Here is a 26,251-nt window from a genome sequence, read left to right on the forward strand (position 1 = left end):
CAGAGTGAACAGTTGGCCTTACAAGTTAAGAAAATTTTTAAGCGGTCCAAACGCTATATTGAGCAAATAAATAAGTCAGTATTAAATCATACCTTTTCACGGAAAGGTTGCTTAAATTATGCTTTTCAGTAGGAAAAGTTAACACAAGTGCCAACGAAACTAAGCAAATACTTTTACATTCTGGAAATAGTTTTGCTCAATAAATCACTCATAGTTTGTGCTAGAAAATGTGGAGAGTGTTTCTATTTCTGATACACATCGTATCGCCAGCCTTTGGTGAGTCAAAAATAAATTGTTTGAGTTCAATCATTTTTTTCAAAATGTTGTGCATCACTAACCGTGGTTTATGCCAATCATTAAACATGTACGTAACATGCCACGGAAAGTAGATGGTCCACATTTCGTTTTAGAATACAGTGGTTTGCACCTTAAAAGTATTGTGACAGAACCAAAAGAACGGTTTGTGTACATTTTCCAGCAAAATTTAATTATTTCAATCAGCGATGACGATCGATTTGAATGTTTCACTATTGAACAGAAATTGTACGTTTTCATTGAAAGCAATGGTGACATTTTGCTGCATAAAACTAAAGTGTCGTAAGCCAAAGTTGGAATTTACAATTGTTGCCAGAAGAAACAAAAAAAAACAGAGGAATCTCTGCAGACAGAGGCGGAACAATCTCCAAAAACAATAATCACTCCCAAAACAATTCCGGGGTCCTAGGTGGAGGGGTAATCGGGGCCCTGCAGACATTTCCATTATTTTGTTTTTTAAGAGCTAGTAAACAATTACGGGGGTGCCCATGGCGCAGCGGTAGCGCGAGGAAACACCACACCACAGGTGTGGGATCGAATCTCGGCTCTGGCACCCTCCGGTATTACGAACGGCTGACCACCGATCTATAATATACCGTCTTTCGGTCACACAAACTCTCTTCGGAGAGAGGCCTTGTCCCACTAGGGGATGTCGTGCCACATAAAAAAAAAACAATTACACATGTTCGAAGTTTGCAGTAAAAGTATTCAACAATTCCTTGCTATCTGAATCTTGCTATTCCTCCTGACCTTCAAATCCGCAACTGACGGCATGATAGTTTTCTATTGGAAACCACTCTTTTTTTCTCATTCTTATTTAATTTCTGTCTACTTCTTTTGCCAAATTCAATTGTATTCTATAGGTAATAGAGGATGTTTTATGTAAAGTGCACATAACTAATACTGATCTTTTAATATTCCATTGTCATACAATAGATTTGAAATCGCTAGCAAATTAAGAAATTCTTTGATCAATTTGGACTGCGATGGGGAAACTAATCAATATACATGTAACAATACACACTTTTTCCCGTGAATCGCAGGCACTTCAAACTTATTCAACCAAGGCTTGAATGGGGAAAATCAACAATGATAAGGCAATATTGAAGCCTGCCGAAAATCTAAGAAATGTTTGTATCGCTCGCTGTCTACATCAAAAGTGAAAAATATAAGTGATAAATAATATTGGAAGTTTCTTAGATTCTCCATCTTTTCCATGGGGATCCCCGCTCAGTCCGCTTATAGACAGATCCACCTCTACCTGAAGATTGTTATGCGATTGGGCTAATTTCAGTACTATAAGATTTGTTGGGGTGCAAAAAACATGAATCATGCCCAACGCTACATGCTGCATTACTTTATCTGGAAGTTCCAATTTCAGTATCGCAGTATATACTTTCGATTCATACACTACTGCTGTTGATTGTTGAATCGTGTATAGAACAAGAACGTGACTTACAGATCAATAAATTTATTGCAAGAAACGTTTCCATATAACAAACAGGTTGGCTCCATCTACAGTTGGCGAAGGAAGTTATCAATGCAACATACGAGGTCCATACAATGAAAAATAGTGAGTACATATTACTTCTGGTTGGCTTTATCCGCCTCTAACATCTTCATACTCAATTTCTCAGATAAACCAACAGTGGAAATGGATGACGTCACTGCGCATTGGACTGATGAAAACGTTCAGTTCGTCTGTCGGGTACGCAGCGAGCTAAAGTCACAAATCGGCATGGCGTTCATGCCATGTGATGAACGAACTTTGAATTTTTTTAAATTCGATGTAAAGTCCGATAAGTTTAACGAAATGGTCGCGCAGGCTGCCGGTTTTGAGGTACGCATTTGAAATGAAAATGTTTCAATTTTTCAATTAAAACTTTTATTTTTCTGCTTGTTTTTATTGATTTCTTGTAGGTTAAACACATGGATGACGCATTCGAATATAAAGTTTATGGAAAAATAGCATCTCCGGAATTTGGTGTTGTGGTATGCGGTGCAATGAATGCACATGGAAAATCATTTACGTATGCAAAACTGTTTCTGGTCCATTCTTACGAACAACTTGAGCATGACCTCGTATCGCCCGTGTCGTATGTCCCGATGGGTAATTACAATACATTTTTTCACAATTTGATATTGTTGTATGTGCAACTTAAAAAAATCATCATATTCACTAAAGCAACATAAACAAGTTGAAAACAATTCCCTGCTCTCTGAATCTTGTTGTTCATCATGGCTTTCAAATCCGCAACTTAGACGGCATGATGGTTTTTTATTGGAAACTACTATTTTTAATGCTTTTCTCATTTCATTTTTGTCTACTTATTAATTTAAATTTATTTTATTGTTAATAGAGGATGTTTTATGTAATGTGCAAATAACTAATACTGATCTTTTGATTTTTAATGGTTAAACAATACATTCGAAATCGCTAGCCAATTATTAAAACCTTTGATCAATTTGGGATGAGATGAGGAAAATGTAACAAGATCCCACTTTTTCCCGTGAATCGCAGGCACTTCAAACGTATTCTACCAAGGCTTGAAAGGTGAAAATTACCAATAAAGCAATATCGAAGCAAACCAAAAAATCAACTATAAAACAAATGTTTACATCGCATGCTGTCCTCATCAAAAGTGAAAAATCTAATGACAAGTAATATCGGTATTTTCTCATGTTTTAAGCCCCTTAGTGCGCCCACAGGTCTGCCTCTGCCTGAAGATTGCTATTAGATTAGACTATATGTAACTTTATAAGACTTGTTGGGGCGCTGGAAACATTAATTATGCCCAATGTTACATTACTTCTTCTGAAAGTTCCAATTTCAATATCGCAGTATATACTTATGATTCATATACTACTGCTGCTCATATCTACAGCGAAACAAATGATTCATTTTGTTCATATTTCCAACATGCATTCGATAAGACTATATGAAGAACATGTTTTCGTTGACTATGACTAAAGTTAGTACAAGAAAATTTTCCACACAAAGAACAGGATGGATCAATATAGAATTCGCGAAGGAAGTTATCAATGGCAATTTACAAGCTCTTTATAATGATATTTGGAGAGTTCATGTTTATTATTGTATGCTTTATCAGTCTCTGATACCTACCAATTAAATTTCTCAGCATTACCAACAGTGGAAATGGATGACGTCACTGGCCGTTGGACTGATGAATCCGTCCAGTTCGCCTGTCGGGTGCGCAGCGAGCTAGAGCCAACGATCGTCATGGGGTTCATACCATGCGATTATGTTGAACAAACTTTGAATTTTGAGAATTGTACCGGTAGGCTTATTCCCTTTGTGGATCTCCAGGTACGTATCTAAAATAAAAAAAAGATTTCTATTTTATGAAATGAAAAATATATTTTTCTTTTTGTTTTAATCGATTTCTTGCAGATAGAACACACGAATGACACTTTCGAGTATATAGCTTATGGTAAAATAGCACCACCACTACCCGTTGTTGCGATCTGCAATGCAAGCAATTCAGAAGGTGCTTCACATATATTTGCAAAACTGTATCCGGCCCATTCCTACGAACAACTTGAACTTGAGATCGTATCACCCAAAGGAATAGCTCGAAAAGTGGATACAGTAGTTTTTAGATGCCGAGCGAATGCTTACAATTTCACCAACCGATTCATGCTCATCCATGACCGATACATACTGAATGGAACTGGACACATGAAAAAGGTCGCTTGGGAAGCGATTTTCAAAATTAAAATTCTAGCTGCGAGGCATGTTATATGCGGAGCCTACCTCAAAAAAGGAGGGTTTCAAAACGTGACTTTAGATATTGGCGAAGAATTCAATCCTCTGAGCAGAGCGGACGCTGGGTTCGTACAGTCATCATCATATGCTCTCTTTGGAGGTTGCCTTGCCGTTGTTGCTATCAATGGGTTAGTTTGGTTTTGGTGGAGTAGAAGTAAACAACATGCCCATGCAGTAGAGGAAGTCGAAATGGATGCACAAGACGATGCAGAAGATGAAGACGCAGACTCTTTCCAATATTGCGATTTGGTGTCCACCATTCCACCGATATACTCATTTTCGAAGGATAAGCTGTTATTCGGTCGGAAGATTGGCGAAGGTGAATATGGCATGGTTAGAATGGCCCAAGCAAAGGACATTATGGTCCACGAACCATTCACAACCGTTGCCGTGAAGCAAACGAAAAACTGTGGACGTGCTTCGATCATCCAAGGAATGATCTCCGAGATCAAGATGATGATTCTGGTCGGTCAGCATTTGAACATCGTCAATTTCTTAGGAGTGGTTACAGAGAATATCCGTAATAGTAAGTAGAAACCAAAATTAGTTTCATCTTGGCACAATATTAGCGTTCAAACCCGTTTCTCTTCATTGCAGATGAACTGATGATCATCTTGGAGTATTGCCGATATGGTAGTGTGCTTAGCTTCATGCAGTCTAAAAGATCGACATTCGTGAATTGTATTGATGATCTACCCATGGCTTGGATCACTTCTATTATGAATCCCGAATCAAGCGAGCACGACTCAGATGACGAACCCCAGATGATCTTGCGAACCACCGATCTCGTCTGCTGGGCCATGCAGATCGCGTTTGGGATGGAGTACTTGTCGTCCAAAAATATATTCCATGGAGATCTGGCTGCTCGCAATGTCCTGCTCTGCGAGAAAAGTGTGGTGAAGATCGCCGACTTTGGTCTGGCCCGAGAGTTCAACCGTGTTACGTACTATAAGAAAACTCGCAACGATCGTGTGCCCTTCAAGTGGATGGCTTTGGAGAGCATCTTTGAGCATAAGTTCAGCATCAAAACGGATGTTTGGTCTTACGGCGTGTTGTTGTGGGAGTTGTTCACTCTCGGAATGCCACCGTATCCCACTCTGGCCGTGAACGACGAGTTATTCCAAAAACTAAGGGACGGATATAGGTTGGAAAGACCGAAGTACGCCAATGAGGATATTTATTACACTATGCTGTCATGTTGGTGCGTCAACCCAGACTGTCGTCCAACATTTTACACATTGGGACAGTTTTTCAACTTAATGTTACCACCCGCTTTGCAGAACGTAAGTAAACCTGTGCTGATTTACTTATAACATGATGCATTTATGTACCAAGCTTTCTTTTAAATTTTAGCATTACCTTGGCTTAAATGATCAATATCTTCAGATGATGACCAGAAAAGTCAAATCTCAATGATCATCGGACAAACGAATGAGTTATCAAATGAACAAAGTGTTCAGTTAATACTTTTATTTATGCTTCGGATTTTTATACTTTCGGATTTTGACGCACTTAGTCGTATTTTCAAAATTTGAATGTCCTTATAGAATTTTTTTTTCCAGGTTACTAATTATATACTAAACTTTTAATTATTATCTCAAAATAAATTCAAATTGACTTTCTACTGTAACAATCTGATACTGTCATGCCTTGATCACATCTATTTGAGACTTTAGCCTTTTTTGATGAAGGGATAATTTTTTCAATGAACAGATTATCATTATAATACAAGGAGATTGCTATGAAAGCAACATTATTTCATTTTAATTAAACATTTTACTCTCCTTAAAAATAAATAACATAAGCTAAGCATGTTTGGTTATAGGAATAGGAATTTCCTTCAGTAAAAACGAAAAGCTTTCCATTATAAAATGGTCACTGCGTCAGAAAGTCTCAAATATATGTGTCCGAAGGGCAAGTAATCTTTGAAAAATAATACTTCTTTGACTAACAGTAACTTAAGAATTAAAAAAGTGCCGATGCGTTTATAGGAATTTCGCTCACTGTGTAATTGACCCATTGGAGGTGCCCATGCCCATCTCGAGTCTGGCACCCTCGGGCATTACAAACCATCGATCATCATAATATACCGTCTTTCGGTCATAGTAACTCTCTTCGGGGAGCGGCCTTGTGCCACTTAGGGATGTTATGCTGCACACATAAAAAAAGTATAATAATTGACTTATTCAACGACGACCAGCATACTCGGATTTATTTTACATTTTGTAAGCAAATATATGCATTGTATGTAAAACTATGGATTTTTGTGCCCAATAATTTGTATCTTTGTTTCTATCAGCCATAAAACTTTCAAAGATGAACCTAAGATACATTTTAACGTTACGAAACATAAAAATGGTTGATCATAATGAATAGTGCATTGAATGCTTACAACACGTTTTCCCTTTTGTGAACGTCAATAGAAATTCCTCACGTATATCGGTGTGAAAGTGGAATGTTGACAAACTCATGTTAATTTCCTTAGTACCTTAGTTTAATCTCTAAGAGTTCTACTACTACCCTTTCAAAAGTTATGATGTTCTAATAATAAAAAACTAACACACCCCTCCAAGCACGACGTATCTAACAAGTAAAATGTATGAAACGCATATCAGAACAAATTTATAATTAACCGATACCGTAAAGGTGGTACGCGAAAACGCGATCGCAGAATCAAACATATTATAGAGAAATACGTTCATTTAAAAAACTACGCTCCCTTTTTGATGTATTGTTGAATTTTTTTGTTATCCGGAGAATCGGTGTTGCAAACCGCATGAATTATCATCGAAAATTTGATAACATTTCCAAAAACAGTTCTCTCTAATCTATATATAGATCTAATCTATATATAGACAACTGCAGTTGTTGAAACCTACGAGTCACCATTTGTAGCATAGAATGGTTGGTTTGTTGGCATCTGTAATTTGTCCGTGGAGGCAAGAGTGTTTGTTCTATGCACAACTTTAAAATTCAACTCACCTTCCGTTCGCTGATTAACTCGTTTGTTGGAAATATATTTTAGGCAGCTGCCTACATTCTGGCGTTGAAAATGAAAAAGGAAGAAGAACAAAGCCGGATGAGTAAGCTGAATGAACTTTTTTGACAGAAGGAATAAACAGTAGAAAACTGGAGCTCAAGGTGTAAAGTTTCTTTACTCGCACGAAGACCATCCGAAATATTCTGACACGTTTGTTAAACCAACCGTTCTTGTATCAATGGTGTAATACAATAACGGTGTAAGGTTCCAAGCACTTCCTGTTGCCAGATTGTGTTCAAGTAACACGCTTAAAGTTTGTCGGGGTTCTCAACTCTCTGCTCTCAATTCGCTCTGAACATTTCACGGTGTCGCACAAAAACTCCTCAAGGCGAACAAAATAATTCTCATTATTGTATGAACCGGTTGACACAATTTTCATGTTCTTCTTCTTTGTTATTCATAAGTTTATTAAAAAACTTATCACGTAATTGAGAAAAACAAACAACAAAATTTGTATTCAAAAAATTATGGGGCCTCGAAAGCTCTTGGCCCCAAGCGGGTCCTTAGTTAGCTCCTTACCCTATGATCAGCTTTTGCATTAGAAACAACAATGAAAAGCATCCCAAAGTTCTACATGTTCAGTCAAGTTGTTGAAATCCTGTTCTAAATGCATTGACATCAATTTGTGAGTCTAATGTCCTCACTTGAATCGTGTTTATACATTTTAAAGCGTTGAATACCAAAACAAATTAATCACTTATTCCACACCGCCAGTGATTCATTCGACATTGTCGTTGCATTTTCGTTTCATTAGTACGAATAAGGTTTTTTGGCGTTGACCAATGAAAATGAGAGAAAATAGTTTACTTATCAAAGCGAACAGTTGGCCTTACAAGTACTATTGCATGAGAATAATTATGAGCGGTCCAAACGGTCGAATGAGCAAATAAATAAGTCAGTATTAAATCATACCTTTTCACAAGAAGGTTGCTTAAATTCTGCTTTTTAGTAGGAAAAGTGAACACAAGTGTCAAATCAATCTAACTTTGTGCTAGAAAATGTGGAAAGTATATCTATTTCTGATACTTATCATATCCCCAGTCATTGGTTAGTGAAATATAAATTGTTCGATTTCAATGAACTGTTTCTAAACGTAGTGCATCACTATCCCATGTTTATCGCAATCATTAAACATAACTAACAAGCTACGAAGAATAGATGTTTCATATTTCGTTTTAGAATACAGGGCTTTGAGCTTAAAATGCGTTGTTCAAGAATCAAATCAACCGCGTTTTTGGTATTATGAAAAACGTCTTCAATTGTGGATATTTTCATGGTGAATATCATGTTTCTCATTTCAATCAGGGATGACGATATATTTGCATCTTTCACTTTTTATTTGGTCACATTTCGCAAAAATCAAACGCGGTCGTCCTGCGTAGAACAAGCACCTGTTTTCTATATGACTGAATTTAGTGCAAGAAACGTTTCCATACAACAAACAGGTTATTTCCATGTACATTTGGCGAAGGAGGTTATCAATGCAACATACAAGGTCCATTCAGGGGAATATGGTGAGTTTTGTATTATTTTTGGTATGCTTTATAAGCCTTTAATATCTCCATACTCAATTTCGCAGACAAACCAACAGTGGAAATGGCTGACGTCACTGCGCTTTGGACTGATGAATCCACTCAGTTCGTCTGTCGGGTACGAAGCGAGCTGGGGTCCACAATTGTTATGGGGTTCATGCCACGTGATGAAAAATCTATGAATTTTTCGGAATATGATTACGAGTCCGTAATGTCTGCCAGTGTTAAGGTACGCATTTGAAATGAAAATTTTATCTATCAATTTTTCACTGAAAAAAATTATTCGTTTATTTTAATTGGTTTCTTGAAGGTTAAACAAATGAATGGCTCATTCGAGTATAAGGTTTATGGTAAAATAGCATCTCCGAGATTTGGTATTGCGAGATGCTTTGCCTTCAATCCACAAGGAAGGTCAGTTACGTTTGCAAAACTGTTTCTGGTCCATTCTTACGAACAACTTGAGCCTGCGGTTGTATCGCCCGGCTATGACCTGATGGGTAGTTCACAATATCTTTTTCACTATTTGCATATTGTTGTTTATGTAACTTTGCTTATTCATCATTTTCACCAAAACAACAGAAACAAGTTTAAAACAATTTCCTGCTATCTGAATTTTGCTGTTCATCATGGCGTCCAAATCCCTAACTGAGAGGACATGATAATTTTCTGTAGAATACTCTTTTTAATATTTTTCTCATTCCCATTTAATTTTTTGTCTTCTTCTTTCGAGAAATTCGATTTTTTTATTGTTCATGCAAAATGTGTTATGTAAAGAACAAATAATTAACACTGACCTTTTAATTTTTCATGATCACACAATACATTTGAAATCGCTCGATAGTTATACAAACCTTAACATTGATCATTTGGACAGCGGATGAGGAAAATAAACTACTTGTAACAATATACACTTTTTCCCGTGAATCGAATCATACCGACAAATAATATCGGTAGTTTCTTAGACTTTCCTTCTTTTTCTTGCGGCCACTGAGTCAGCTCATAGGTAGATCCGACCCTGCCAGCAGTTTGCTATGCGGCAGGATTTTTTCAGCTTTTTAAGATTTGTTGGAGTGCAGGAAACATCATACCCAATACTACAAGCTACATTAATTTTTCTCAAAGTTCTTATTTCAATATAGTAGCATATACTTACGATTCATACACTACTGCTGTTGATATCTACAGCGAAGCAAATGATTTATTTTGTTCACATTTTGAACAACACCATGATTTCTATATGACTAAAAGTTAGTTTAAGCAACGTTTACATACACAAAAAATGTTTGGATCAATATAAATTTCATGGTGGAAGATATCAACGCAACAATCAAGCTTAATACAATGATATTTGGAGATAAGTGATATTTGGAGATAACTCATGTTAATGTGATATGCTTTATTCGTCTCTAATATGTCCAAACTCAATTTGTTAGTTATTCCAACAATGGAAATGGATCACGTCAATGCGCTTTGGAGTAATGAATCCGTTCAGTTCGTCTGTCGAGTGCGCAGTGAGCTAGAGTCAGACATCGTCATGGGGTTTACGCCAATTGAATGTGTGAAACGAAATTGGAATTTGGATTTTAAGAATTGTAATGCGGATATCTCTTCAGTGAATGTCGAGGTAGGCATTTGATATGAAAATGTTTTCTATATGTTTGCAATGAAAATATACTTAAAGCTTTGTTTTAAATGATTTCTCGCAGGTTAATCACACAAATGACGCTTTCAACTATAAAGCTTACGGTAAAATAGCACCACCGCAAACCGGTGTTGCCCAATGCGATGCAAGCAATTCAGAAGGTAGGACGTTTATAGCTGGACAACTGTATCCGATCCATTCTTACGAACAACTTGAGCTTGAAATCATTTCGCCAAAAGGAATAGTTCGTAAAGAGGATACAGCCTTATTTAGATGTCGAGCAAATGCTTACTATTTTACCAACCGATTCATGTTCATCAATGACCAATTCAAGAAGAATGAAACTGGAGAATGGAAGGAGTACGCCTGGGTAATGAACTACATAATTAAAAATCTATCTGGGAGATATGTGACATGCATGGCATACCACAAAAAAAGAGGATTTCAAAACGTGACTTTAGATCTGGGCGAAAAATTCAATCTTGTGAACAGACCGGACGCAAGATCCGCACATTCATCATCATATGCTGTCTTTGGAGGATGCCTCGCCGTTGTTGCTATTGTTGGGTTGCTGTGGTTTTGGTGGAGTAGAAGCAAACAACATGTCCATGCAGTAGAGGAAGTCGAAATGGATGCACAAGACGATGCAGAAGACGATGATGAAGAAGAAGAATCGTCCCGGCCTTCCGATTTAGTGTCGACCATTCCACCGATATACTCGTTTCCGAAGGATAAGCTGTTATTCGGTCGGAAGATTGGCGAGGGTGAATATGGCATTGTTAGAATGGCCCAAGCAAAGGACATAATGGTCCACGAACCATTCACAACCGTTGCCGTGAAGCAAACGAAAGACTGTGGACGTGCTTCGATCATCCAAGGAATGATTTCCGAGATCAAGATGATGATTCTGGTCGGCCAGCATTTGAACATCGTCAATTTCTTAGGAGCGGTTACTGAGAATATTCATAGTAGTAAGTAAAAAATCAAAATAAGAAAATTTTGTTGCAAAAATTGCGTTCAAACCCGTTTCTCTTCATTGCAGATGAACTGATGATCATCTTGGAGTATTGCCGTTATGGAAGCGTGCTTAGCTTCATGCATTCTAAAAGATCGACATTCGTGAATTGTATCGATGATCTACCCATGGCTTGGATCACTTCTATTATGAAACCCGAATCAAGCGAGCACGACCCAGATGACGAACCCCAGATGATCTTGCGAACCACGGATCTCGTCTGCTGGGCCACACAGATCGCGTTTGGGATGGAGTACTTGTCGTCCAAAAATATATTCCATGGAGATCTGGCCGCTCGCAATGTCCTGCTCTGCGAGAAAGGTGTGGTGAAGATCGCCGACTTTGGTCTGGCCCGGGAATTCAACCGCGTCACGTACTATAAGAAAACTCGCAACGATCGTGTGCCCTTCAAGTGGATGGCTCTGGAGAGCATCTTTGAGCATAAGTTCAGCATCAAAACGGATGTTTGGTCTTACGGCGTGTTGTTGTGGGAGTTGTTCACTCTCGGAATGCCACCTTATGCCACTCTGGCAGTGAACGACGTGTTCTTCCAGAAACTAAAGGACGGATATCGATTGGAAAGACCGAAGTACGCCAATGAGGATATTTATTACACTATGCTGTCATGTTGGTGCGTCAACCCAGAGTGTCGGCCAACATTTCACGCTTTGGGACAGTTTTTCAACTTAATGTTACCACCCGCGTTGCAGAACGTAAGTTAACCTTTGCTGATTTGCTTCTCACATGTTGTATTTATGTACCAAGCTTTCTTTTTACATTTTAGCATTATCTTGCATTGAATGATCAATATCTTCAGATGATGACCAGATAATTCAAATCTTAATGATCATCGGACAAACGAACGAGTTAGCAAATGAACAATGATTTCGCTTCATACTTTTACTTTTACTTCGCATTTTTAAACTTTCGGATTTTAACGCACTTAGTCGTTTTATCAAAATTTGATTGTCCTTACAGACAAGTTTTTTCTATTCTACTAATTATATACTAAACTTTTAATTATTATCTCAAAATAAATTCAAATTGGCTTTTTACTGTAACAATCTGATACTGTCATGCCTTGATCATATCCATTTGAGACTTTCACCAGTTTTGATGCAGTGATAATTTTGTCAATGAACAGATTACCATTATAATGGAAGGAAAATCTCATGAACGCAACATTATTTCATTTCAATTAAACATTTTACTCTCCTTAAAAATCAATAACATAAGCTAAGCATGTTAGGTATATTGTTATTGAAAGTTCCTTCAGTAAATACGGAAAGCTTTTCATTATAAAATGGTGACTGCATCAGAAAGTCTCAAATATACCGTCTTTCGTTCATAGTAACTCTCTTCGGAGAGAGGCTTTGTGCCAGTTAGGGATGTTATGCTGCATACATAAAAACAAAAATATAATAATTGACTCATTCAACGACGACCAGCAGGATTTATTTTACATTTTGTAAGCAAATATATACATTGTATGTAAAACTATAGATTTTTGTGCCCAATAATTTGTATCTTTGTTTCTATCAGCTATAAAACTTTGAAAGATGAACCTAAGATACATTTTAACATTAAGAAACATAAAAATGGAATAGTGCATTGCATGCTTACAACACGTTTTTTCTTCTGTGAACGTTAATAGAAATTCCTCTCTGGAATTGTTGGCCCACTCATGTTAATTTCCTTAGTACCTTAGTTTGATTTCTCAGAGTTCTAGTATTACCCTTTCTAAAGTTACGGTGTTCTAATAAAAAAACACACACACACACACACCCCTCCAAGCACGTCGCAGGACAAAGAAAATGTATGAAACGCATATCCGAACACATTTATAATTAACCGATACCGCAAAGGTGGTAAGGACACATCGAAAAAAAGTGGTGGATGATAAAACGCGATCGCAGAATACAGCCTTTTTCTATGGATAGATCAAACTTAAACGCGTTTATCGCCACTCTGAACTCCCGCATCGCATCTTGAAACCGGAATATGACATCTTGCAATCCTTCATAGCGTCAGTGACCTTCGTTAATGATTCTATACACTCGAATATGCCATCCTTAAACTTCATTATCGCCCTGTCAGATTGGAGGCCGGTTTGTTTTGGGTTTCATAGATGCAAATTGAGTGCACATACATATATAGTCAACCATTCGAAAATACGTTACTGTTAACAAATTGTATCCACGCTGTGAATCAATTATTTTAAACGATTAAACGGTTCTATTGAATATCTGTTATGGAAATGGTATATTGTGGTATACACAAATCATAGGAGGGCCGTAAGCTGAGCGTTGTCACTTTCCCCGAAAACTTTGAGTCTGACTAGACGCGGCAGTTTGAGTCGTAAAATTGACACGTAATTGGGTTATTACTTTTGAGCACACTGTTTTTTCAAGTGTAATTTTTTTTTTCTAAAATTCAATTTTTTTTGCTTTTTGACATTCGTGGAATCCCGTTCTTTTTTACTGCTATCGCTGCTTTTTACCGAGCTATCGGAGAAATGGTAGGGTGTATCAAAAAACCAAAAACGCCAAAATATAGTTAACACATATACTAAAAATAAGCCGTTTATGGATTTGAAAAACCTTAAAAACTGACAAAGTTGTGGCGTGTTAAAAAAGTGGGTCAAAATTACCCCTAAAAAGCATTCTAGGGATAGTCAAATTGGTTCTTGGAACTGGTCAAACATAAAATTCTAAAATTTTTGTTTAGATGTTACATTGGATTTTAAGAAAATCCTTTTTTAAAGAAAATATTCAGCCAGTTTCGAGATATAAAAATCGAAAATTGCGTATGGGTCAAAATGACCCTTATTTGGATTCTAGAGTTAAAGTTCACCAAACGGAAAATTTGGAGCCGTATCTCAGTAAAACAATAGATTTTGATTTCGTTTCCAATTTACTTACATCGTGGAAGAGTTAATGAAAAGAAATGTATACGTTGAAGGTCAATATTCGGTTCCAGGAATGCGGTAGGCTTCCGGAAAGACGGCAGACCGTCTCATTTTTCGAGCGTCCGATTTTACTTGCTGCAGACTGTAGTCGTTTTCGATGGATAATGTAAATTTGTTTTAAAGCAAAATGAAAACAACACCTCTATGTCCATGTACCGGGCACCCTTGCTTTTGCATAATCATTTCTCCGATGCATGTAATTTATATTCGAAGTAACTGCGAATTAAGCAATAAAATCGGAATAGAAACGCTGCTGCAAGTTGAAATCTTGTTTCTTATGTTTTTTTTGCTTGCTGTACTCCTGACTCAAGAGTTCTTGGTCAATTCTTTAACCATTCATCAAACAAAATTGAACATTGATATAAAAAAATACACTGTGGAATTCACTACAACGTATCGGCTCATTTGATACTTATCTCATCTCCTTCAATGCAAAAAACCGCCATATCTCTTCCCGCGACGGATAAAGAATTTAAATACTCAACATTCATATGTGTTTAGCAACAAAGCTCTTTTCTACCACTCAACAAAAAATGTGAATTTGGAAATGATTTGTCACAATATGGGTCAGGAAAAAACATTATCCCACACGTTTAGGTTGGTCAAGCGGTTTCTTAGTTTTAGTTATAAATCGTATATTTAATGTGATTGTATGGAAAATGCCATTTAAACAAACCTTTCAATTTTCCATAAAGAACTTTAAAGTTTTCTTTTCTTTAAACCTTCCATGAATAAAAACGAACAAATAATCCGACTACATCGTCAAGATTAGCTCAGCCGATTGTGAGTTTTAGTGTGAAAAACAAACAAACACTCATTTTTATAAGTTTCAATTTTTTATTGGGAAAAAGCCTTTACCAAGTTTTGTGGTTTTCTGGCTTTTCTTAGGAAATTTTCTATTTTATATTGTTTTTATTGGGCCTAAAGAAACAAATCATCAGACGACGTTTTTACCGAATTTTTCCATTTTACGGCTTTTCCTTGGGAATTTTTAAATTCTCTTTTTTCCTAGACCTTCCTTGGGTAAAAAGGAACAAATTTTGAGTTTTAGCATCACGAACAAACAGACATTCATTTTTAGGGAATCATAAATTCATAGATCTCAGATTTTCAGAGAACCTAATTGACAAGAAATTTTGAAAGAGAAGAAAGATAAAATAACGTTAAGATGAATCATCGTTAATGTGAAACATTTACTTGGCATATCATTAGTTTTTACACTTATCAGAGCGGGCAAACGACGTTACAAGTTCATGAGAATAATTATGACCGGTCCAAACGGCCGGTCTGAGCAAATAAATAAGTCAGTTTTAATTCATAACTTCTCATGGAAAGGTTACTTAAATTCGGCTTCAATTCAATAGGAAACGTGGTAACAAGTGTTAAGTGATACTAAGCCAATGCTTTTGCGTTTCGGAAACAGGCTGTGATAGAAAATGAGGAAAGTGTTTTTATTTCTGATACTCATCGTATGGCCAGTCGTTGGTGAGTCAAAAATAAATTGTTTGAGTTCAATCAACTTTTTCAACACGTTGTGCAACACCAATCAAGGTTCATCCCAATCATTAAACATACCTAACAAGCCACGGAAAGTAGATGGTCCACAATTCGTTTTAGAATGCAGTGGTATGCGTCTTAAGTGCATTTCAATTATGGATGATCGATTTGAATATTTCACTATTGAACAGAAATTGAGCGATCTCATTGAAAACAATGGTGACATTTCGTTGCATAAAACTAAAGTGTCATTAGCCAACGTTGGAATTTACTATTGTTGCCGAAACTGAAAAACAGAGGAATCTTTGCAGACATAAGCGGATCAATCTATCCCGGGGCCCTAGGTGTAGGGGTAATCGGGACTCTCAAGACATTTCCATTACCGTAAATGTTTCTATACCAAAGACCAAAGTTCGATTTATTGGTTTTTTAAGAGCTAGTAATCAAGTACACATGTTCGAAGATTGCAGTAAAAGTATTCAACAATTCCCTGCTATCTGAATCTTACCGTTCATCATAGCCTTCAAATCCACTGACTACTTCATTTGACAAATTCAATTATATTCTATGGTTAGTGGAGGAAATTTTATACAAAGTGCAAATAACTAATACTGATCTGTAGATTGTTCATGGTTACACAATACATTTGACATCACTCGCCAATTATGAAAACCTTTGATCAACTTGGACTGCGATTTTTGGACGCTTCAAACTTATTCTACCAAGGCTTAAAAGGTCAAAATTAACAATGATAAAGCAATATTATTAATGCTACCGATGTATCGAAGCATACCAAAAATTTAACTATAAAACAAATGTTTACATCGCTTGCTGTCCTCATCAAAATGGGAAAAATGTAATGACAAATAATATCGGTAGTTTCTCAGGTTTTAAGCCGATCAGTCCGCTCATAGGCAGTTCCGCCTCTGCCTGAAGATCGCTATATGAATAGCCTATTTATAGCTTTATAAGATTTTTTTGGGCGCAGGCAACTTTAAGCATGCCCAACTTTACATGACTTTTCCTGAAAATTCAAACTTTTATATCGCAATATATACTAAAGATTCATACACTACTGCTGTTGATATTTACAGCGAAACAAATGATTCAATTTGCTCACATTTCGAACTAAACCAATCCCAGTTATCCTCCATCAAACAAGTTGAATATAAAATTTGTGAACGATGATACCAAGAGAATATGCAAACTCCATTTCATGATATTGGGATAGTTCATGTTTATTACTGTATGCTTTATCCGTCTCTAATATCTCTAAACTCAATTTCTCAGCTACGCTAAAACTGGAAATGCATGACGTCATTGCGCTTTGGACTGATGAATCCGCGCAGTTCGTCTGTCAGGTACGCAGCGAGCTAAAGCCAACTATCGCCATGGAGTTCTGGCTATGTGATGAACGAATTTTGGATTTTAATAAATGTGAAAAGAATATCACTTCAGTGGATGTCAAGGTACGCAGTTGAAATGAAAATGTTATCTATGATTTTTTTTAATCAAAAAATGTATTTATCTATTTGCTTTAATTGATTTGATTCTTGAAGGTTGAACGCACGAATGACGCAATCGAGTATAAGGCTTATGGTAAAATAGCACCACCAAAATACGGTGTCGTGGTCTGCTATGCAAACAATTCACAAGGTTCTTGGATGATGCCTGCAAAACTGTTTCCTGTCCATTCTAACGAACAACTTGAGCTTGAGATCGTATCGCCCAAAGGAGTAGTTCATAAAGGGGATACAGCAGTTTTTAGATGCCGAGCGAATGCTTACAATTTCACCAACCAATTCCTGCTCACTCAAGACGGATACATGCTTGATGGATCTGGACACCTAAACAACTACGCTTGGGAAATGAACTTCACAGCTGAAATTCTATCTGGGCATGTGACATGCGGGGCATACCACATGAAAGGAGGGTTGCAAAATGTGACTTTAGATCTGGGCAAAGAATTCAATCCTCTGGGCAGAGCGGACACAAGGTCCGTACAGTTAGCATATGTTTTCTTTGGAGGATGCCTTGTTGCCATTGTTGCTATTGTTGGATTAGTTTGGTTTTGGTGGAGTAGAAGTAAACAACACGTCAAAGCCGTAGAGGACGTCGAAAAAGGTGCACAAGACGATGCAGCAGATGATGATGCAGAGGCAGAATCGTCCCAGCCTCACGAGTTAGTGTCGACCATTCCACCGGAATATTCATTTCCGAAGGATAAGCTGTTATTCGGTCGGAAGATTGGCGAGGGTGAATATGGCATTGTTAGAATGGCCCAGGCGAAGGATATTATGGTCCACGAACCATTCACAACTGTTGCCGTGAAGCAAACGAAAAACAGTAAACGAGCCTCACTCCTGCACGGAATGATCTCGGAGATCAAGATGATGATTCTGGTCGGCCAGCATTTGAACATCGTCAATTTTTTAGGAACAGTTACTGAGAATATTGAAAATAGTAAGTCAAAGCCAATATCAGTTGCATCTTGGTACAAAATAACCGTTCAAACCCGTTTCTCTTCCTTGCAGAAGAACTGATGATCATCTTGGAGTATTGCCGATATGGCAACGTGCTTAGCTTCATGCAGTCTAAAAGATCGACATTCGTGAATTGTATCGATGATCTGCCTATGACTTGGATCACTTCTATTATGAATCCTGAATCAGGCGAGCGCGACCCAGACGACGAATCCCGGATGATCTTGCGAACCACGGATCTCGTCTGCTGGGCCACACAGATCGCGTTTGGGATGGAGTACTTGTCGTCCAAGAACATATTCCATGGAGATCTGGCCGCTCGCAATGTCCTGCTCTGCGAGAAAGGTGTGGTGAAGATCGCCGACTTTGGTCTGGCCCGAGAGTTCAACCGCGTTACGTACTATAAGAAAACTCGCAACGATCAAGTGCCCTACAAGTGGATGGCTCTGGAGAGTATCTTTGAGCATAAGTTCAGTATCAAAACGGATGTTTGGTCTTACGGCGTGTTGTTGTGGGAGTTGTTCACTCTCGGAATGCCTCCGTATCCCACTCTGGCCGTGAACGACGTGTTCTTCCAGAAACTAAAGGACGGATATCGATTGGAAAGACCAAAGTACGCCAATGAGGATATTTATTATACTATGCTGTCATGTTGGTGCGTCAACCCTGAGTGTCGTCCAACATTTCACACATTGGGACAGTTTTTCAACTTAATGTTACCACCCGCGTTGCAGAATGTAAGTTAACCGGTGCTGATTTTCTTCTTACATGATACATAAATGTAATAAGCTTCCTTTTTAAATTATAGCATTACCTTGGATTAAATGATCAATATCTTCAGATGACGGTCAGAAAAGTTAAATCGTAAAGAACATCGGAAACGAACGAGTTATCAAATGAACAATGTTTTCGCTTCATACTTAGTAATAAGCCTGTATGCAGATCACCTACTGGTGCGGAATAGATCTATTTTAACATTAGTCCTCTTATTTCCTTTTTCGGCTTTCCGATCTTGAAACACTTCGTTGTATTATGAAAACTTTTTTGCCCTTACAGAATTTTTCTTTATATTTTAGTTTTTATTTAGTATACTACAAATATTATCTCATAATAAATACACATTGTTTTTCTACTGTAACGATCTGAGAGCGAATTTCTGATATACTCATCTCCATTACCTTAAGCTCTAAACTAACGTTTAATGAAAGAAACTCTGTGCTATTTGTCGAAGATTACTGTTGACTGATACCACATCAATTTAAGATTTTCACCAGTATTGATGCTGCGATAATTTTTTAAAATTAACAGATGAATATAACAATAACATGGTTATTATTGTTATGGTTGGAAATTCATACACACGCAACCTAATTTAAATTCAACGCAATGCAATGTAATTTCCTTTAATATATAAAGGGTGTCCCAGAAAGTATAAGCACGATTTCTAAATTACGTTTCTGGAAAACGGATGACGCCAAACAGTTGATTCTTCGGGAGTTTGATTGTTTACATTCAAACCTACTAGATAGTGCATCAAAACTATTTTTTCAACCGTTTCTGTTAAAATACGAGGCATTTCCGTCAAAAAGCGCAAAAACCTTCTGCACAAATGGTGTTCGACTCCTTACATTTCGCTAAGGAAATTGGCGAAATCGGTAGGTGTGAGTATCGGAGCCGTACGAACCGCCATCCAAAAGTTTCGGGAGGAGTCCAGCTTCGAGGATACGCCGAAAAGTGGTCAAAAACCTGGTCCTATTGACCAACAGTTGAACCGGGAAAGAGCAAAAGCATTCAAGCAAAAATAGGAAAGTTCCATTCGCGATGTCGCTCAACAAATGGGTACCTCAAAAAGTAACGTCCAATGAGACAAGGTAAGATTGAATTTAAAATCGTACAAAATCCAAAAGAAATCGAAACGGAGTGCAAATTAGGCTGCATGCATTAAACATCGGGCCCGGAAGCTGTACGACAAGCTGCTGTGTGGTCAACCCTCATGCATCAGTTCGACGAAGAGTCGACCAAGACAAGACCAATTGAGATATGTTGGGCGCTAACGAAGGCACACTTGAGAAAACATGTTAAAGCTGCGAAAAACATCGACAGTTTTCAAGAAACTGTAAAACCGTTCAAAAGTGTCGAAAACCGTACATGACAAGTCTGTGCTGAGCCATATCGGAGGCGGCAGATCAAAAGTGCGGTCATTAGCACACGATTAAATTTTTAAAATTTTTATTTTTCGCAAATAGTCCAGAACAGAACCCAAACACAATTTATGAAACAAAAATTCACTTTCTGGCACAGGTTTTATTTTTTACCTAATTTTGAAATCGTGCTTATACTTTCTGGGACACCCTTTATACATGTGCTAAGCATGGTTGGTATCTTCCAGAACTAAACCAAGCAAATTAACGGAGCAATAGTTTTCCGTACGACTTAACAGTCGTACGATTTGCCATCACTTATTCTTGAGCAAAATTCCACTGTCAATAATTTTGTTGACTTTTTTGTTGACAAAATTATTGACATTCGATTGAGTACGGTCGATGACAGGTCATTCGCGAACCTTGCACTTGGCGCTGTGCCGGTTCCAGCAAGTTAAAAAATAAAAAAGTGTGTATGAGCTTATAGGAGTTTCGAGTACTGTATTGAAACATTAAACGATGACCAGCATATTTGATTTTTTCCTATAGTTTGTAATAAAGTTGAAATGTTGTATGTAAAACTAAAGGATTTCCTATAGTGTTTCCAACCGCGTGTTCAAACAGCCATTTTAGCAAACGGTGGGACAAACCCCAGACTATCGTGTGTGTAGCACAAAAGTGTCGCGAACGTTATGTACCAAAAGATAATAGAATCAATTTTGTTTTCAATTTGTTTTTTTTTTTTGGAATAAAATGTTTGAGGTTCGTGTGGCATCCTAGGTTTCGGGTGACAGGGATAGAGAGCAGTCAGTATGGATCGGACTCCGAATAAAGAAGGTCGTGTGTGGCGACTGTTGCCTGTTGACTCGCGGAGTATGCGTTGTTACAACAATACAGTATAATGGTGGATATCACATTGGCGATCCTGCCATGATAACGAAGTGGAAAATTGATAACCGGTAGTGGTGAAGAAAGGAGGACGCGTCTTTGGGAAGAAATTTGAGTCGCGTTCGGCGCATGACCAACAAAGGGGCAGTTGATAACATTTTTGCAGACACCACTGAGTCGGGTTCGGCCCATGGCCAGTGAAAGAGAGTGCGATAGTTGAGTCGAGTTCAGCCCATGACCAACAGAAAGGCAAAATCGGAGACACCACTGAGTCGGGTTCGGCCCATGGCCAGTGAGAGAGAGTGCGATAGTTGAGTCGGGTTCGGCCCATGACCAACAGAGAGGCAATATCGGAGACACCACTGAGTCGGGTTCGGCCCATGGCCAGTGAGAGAGAGTACGAAAGTTGAGTCGGGTTCGGCCCATGACCAACAGAGAGGTAATATCGGAGACACCACTGAGTCGGGTTCGGCCCATGGCCAGTGGGAGAGAGTACGAAAGTTGAGTCGGGTTCGGCCCATGACCAACAGAGAGGGAATATCCGAGACACCACTGAGTCGGGTTCGGCCCATGGCCAGTGAGAGAGAGAGAGTACGACAGTTGAGTCGGGTTCGGCCCATGACCAACAGAGCGGTGCAGTGATTGCGAACGTCACTGAGTCGGGTTCGGCCCATGACCAGCGCAGAAAAGCGTTGAGTTTTGTTTTGTTTTGTTTGTTTTTGTTTTAGACGACTGGTAGGGCAAACGGTGGCCCATATGCACGAATAAAGAAACACGATGAAACATGAATATGAGGCCGGTGGCACGGGACAACGGTTTGGTATTGGTGAGTAAGGTGAAAATCAAGCTGGTGGTGAGTATCGTGGGTAGTGAGGAAGCACATGCGGAGATGTAGCCATTTTCGTGATCGTTCATTGGCAAGCATAGACGAAGACAGTTTTTACGTGATCTTACCGATCAATCCCGGCAATTGCGGACAAACTATACGAAATGGCCAATTTGTTTGAAAATAAGTTGGATAAAGTAATAAGCCATGGGAAGCACCTGGACTTCATACGGAAAGAGGCGGAAGAGGTGAAGTCGGGTGAAATAGAGGTGGCCTCGCGCCACACTACATAAGAACAGCATTCAGGGTTGAGACCGGTTAACGCTATTCGGTCAGTGAAGCAACCGGGTTTTCGATACAGGCCGGATACGGAAAGGCAGAATAATGGACGAAGTGGGGGAATACAAAGAGAAGCGGGACGCCCGAATTGCCCGAAATGCGGGCGGGCTCACACTTGGGGGCAATGCAAGGCATTTCAAGCGAAATGTTTTTCGTGCGGAAGAACCGGCAATTTCGCAAGCTTCTGTCAGACTCCAGAAAAGAAGCCAGGATTGGAAGAAATAAAACGAGCGGCCAACAGGGTGAATCAGGGCGAAATTGATGGCTCGAAATAATAAGGAAAAGGGAAAAAAAGTTCCTTTTAATTTTTTTTTTAATTCGTAAAAGTAGTAGAAATAAAGGATTGGATTGGTTTCCCCTTTGTGGCGACCTCGTGCGCCGAAATTCATTGTTTTGCATTCATAACTAATGTTCTTTTTCTTTTTTTTGTTTTGTTTGTTTTTTTTTTTTTGCTTGGTATACTTTGTTTTCTTTTTATTTTTAGCTGATTGCCGGTGAAATCAACCAGATGATCACCGGGTGTCCTATGTCTCCGCAGTTCGATTCCAATAGCGATGGGGATCCTCGGTTGGTACATTGCGTGCTTTGTTCCGAGAGGTTCACATTCCTGATAGACTCCGGGGCCACGGTAAATACCATCACGACCCAGGAGTGGCAAATAATGAGACAAAAGTGCCACATTATGGGCCAGGATTTGACGGTGCATCCGGAAGAGGTATTAAAAGGGTATGCGAATCAGAGGCCATTGGATGTGGTGTGCTCGTTCAACGCATACATAGCAGTTGAGGGTATTGAAAAGAACATGGTATTGGCGAAATTCTTCGTGGTAGAGGGAACGAAGTTATCGCTGCTCGTTTACCAAACGTCGCATAAGTTGAATTTGATTCGTAATGGTCATCCAAGTCAACAAGGCAATAATCCGTGAACCGTATCCCATGCCATCCTTGAAAAGATTTGGACTGATATTTCGCATAGCAACGGGTCACTGATTTTTACCAAATTGGACTTGAAAGATGCGTATTTTCATGTGGAACTGCATTGAGATGTACGCCATATTACCACTTTTATGACTGCGAAGGGATTGATGCGCTTCAGAAGACTGCCATTTTAGCTGTCGTGTGCTCATGAATTATTCCAGTGGATTATGGAAAGAATACTGATACATTGCAAGGGCATTATTGTATATCTGGATGATGTGTTGTTGGTTGCGCCATGTAAGGAAGAGTTTCAGAAGAACGTTAGCGAAGTAAAAAAAAAAAAAAACCTGTTAAGGAGGCACAATCTAACAGTGAATGAGGAGAAATCTTTGTATAACCAGACCAAAGTGGATTTCGTTGGATTCAGCCTGGATGGAAATGGAATACTACCTACACAAGGTAAAATTTCAGAGGTTATGAAATCTGAGAGACCTAAGGACGTTTCTGAAGTCCGGAGTTTTTCTAGCCGGGATGCAAAGTTCGAATGGAAGGAACCGCAGCAGAATGCGTTCGAGAACCTAAAAATTTCGGCAGAGCAGGACCTGGTGAAGCGAAGATATTTCGAAGAAGAAGGCCAAACGATACTGTATACAGATGCATCGCCATGCGGGCTCGGTGTTGTCTTGACTCAAGAAGATTCGATTTCTGGGAAACGACGCATAATAGCTTGTGCGTCAAAAAGCATGACCGCGGTGGAATGCCGATACCCGCAACTGCACCGGGAAGCACTAGCGATCATCTGGGCTATGGAGAGATTCGCATATTATCTCTTGGGGCGTAAGTTTACTTTGCGGTCCGATAGCGAGGCACTTATGTTTATGATGAAAACTGGTCAGCGTAAAGATGTAGGCAAACGAATTATTTCTCGTGCGCAGGGATGATTCTTGCGGATGGAGCATTTTAACTACGACTTTGAACATGTAGCAGGCAAGGACAATATAGCTGATGCATCGTCAAGGATGGGAGAGAAACGAGATGATGGCCAATTTGTAATTGAGAAAGAGCTTCATGAACTGTGTTTGGTTGAAGAGAACGTAAATAACATCAACGAACAGCTGCTAGCTGCTATGGAGAAAACAGACACGGAAGCGGTGTAGCGGGCTATGCGCCGGATTTTCAACATCTATCACGCACCTGAGACCTTGAAGGCGGATAACGGCCCTCCGTTTAACAGTTCGGTATTGCAGTCTTGGTTGCAGTTGGTTTTGGGTTACGGGAGTTAAGCTGATACACACTACACCACTTAATCCAACCGAAAACGGTCGAAATTTCTTCCGGCACAATTGATGTTTGGTAGAGCAGTGAGGAATCTGCTCCCCAATATTAATGTTGATTCAGCACGTCCTCAAGACGAGGAGTTGAGGGATCGGGACCTAGTTGCCAAATTTGACCGTAATGCGAGAGAAGATAGGAAACGAGAAGAAAGGCCAGAACTAGTGACATCAAGGTGGGAGATATGGTGCTGATGATGCAGCAGAGAAAAGATAAAGCTAGCACGATGTATAAGAATGTACTGTATGAGGTGAAGGAGTTTCACGGAGGCAGAGTTACTATTGTTGACATGACAAGTAATAAGGAGTACGACCGTAACATCAAGATGCTGAAGAGGTACGTCCGTCGATTTGACGAGGACCAAGTGCAGGCCGAGGGTAAGGCATCAGAGTCAGTACACCACAAGGAGATGGAGCCGCTTGGGCGGACAGGATTGCAGAATTCATCGAAGGCGGACTCACAAGACGTGGAAGTCATTCAAAGAGAATCCGAGGTCTGAAGGGCGTAGCTGTAAAAATATAAGACCACCGAAGCGGTACTTGAACATGTGTGTAGAGAGTAGAGAATTGTGGGAATAAGTAACGCTTTATTTTTGCCAAAGGGAGGATGTGGCATCCTAGGTTTCGGGTGACAGGGATAGAGAGCAGTCAGTATGGATCGGACTCCGAATAAAGAAGGTCGTGTGTGGCGACTGTTGCCTGTTGACTCGCGGAGTATGCGTTGTTACAACAATACAGTATAATGGTGGATATCACAGTTCGCATTATGCCAACATGGACTACAGGTCACGATGGAACATCGTTAATGAGTGTCGTTCTGCTGGCGGAAAGTAATGGAAAAACAAGCAATACCAAAATACTCTCGAAGAAACCACGCAAAACATAGCATTGCACATACAAATACTGTGTGGTCTGGTATGAACGGTAAACTACACTGTAGGGCATTAACATGGAATTATTCAAAGATCCAAAGAGTGTGGTTTCAAACTGTGCAACATTCTACATGATGCATATACTACTGTGTCCAAAAAGTAAGGTGACTTTGGTGCCCAAACTGGGTGCGTCAAAGGTATTGGTAGATTGTTATTTTTTATTGTTGCTATATGTGTTTTTTATTTTTACAGCAAGTTTCATGTAAAAATATTCATCCGGATAGGAGATACGATTTATTTTGTGCGCTGCTACATGTATGACCCTCGTTTGGCTAGTTTTTTGGTTCTGGCTTATTCCTGGCACGGTATTTATTCGATTGATTGATTGTTTTACAGTCTGAAGCATAGTTACAAGTCTCGTCTACAGTAATAATGCACTTCGTCTTGTCAATTTAATCGGATGGCGCTGTTTCACCACTTCAACGCAACGCCTTTTTAAAAAAAAATTCAACGATTTTGGTACCAGTCGAGTTTCAGGCCCAAAACCTCCTCTAAAATGATATTTACTGATACTTTCGATAATTTGATATTATCGGTGAAGTCTCTAATCATCAATCGACGATTATTTAACATTGATTCCCTAATATTTTGAACGTCA

General features: G+C 38.9%; 1 protein-coding gene across 1 annotated transcript; it reads left to right on the plus strand.

The window, feature by feature from the left end:
• The first annotated feature begins 10,944 nt into the window (after positions 1–10,944).
• On the plus strand, positions 10,945–12,253 carry LOC131266009 (platelet-derived growth factor receptor beta-like). Its single transcript, XM_058268341.1, has 3 exons — positions 10,945–11,287; positions 11,359–12,044; positions 12,116–12,253. Exons 1-3 carry the CDS (start codon positions 10,945–10,947, stop codon positions 12,161–12,163), a joined length of 1,077 nt encoding a protein of 358 aa, XP_058124324.1. The 3' UTR covers positions 12,164–12,253.
• The last annotated feature ends 13,998 nt before the right edge of the window (positions 12,254–26,251 follow it).

This window comes from Anopheles coustani, chromosome 3 (genome assembly GCF_943734705.1).
Source record: "Anopheles coustani chromosome 3, idAnoCousDA_361_x.2, whole genome shotgun sequence".
Classification (NCBI taxonomy): Eukaryota; Metazoa; Arthropoda; class Insecta; order Diptera; family Culicidae; genus Anopheles; species Anopheles coustani.

Excerpts from the sequence above, each read along its gene's own strand:
- LOC131266009 (XM_058268341.1), top strand. The coding sequence starts at position 10,945 with ATGGATGCACAAGACGATGCAGAAGACGATGATGAAGAAGAAGAATCG. Across the intron at positions 11,288-11,358 it reads TACTGAGAATATTCATAGTA|ATGAACTGATGATCATCTTG; the intron begins GTAAGTAAAAAA and ends TCTTCATTGCAG. Across the intron at positions 12,045-12,115 it reads TACCACCCGCGTTGCAGAAC|CATTATCTTGCATTGAATGA; the intron begins GTAAGTTAACCT and ends TTTACATTTTAG.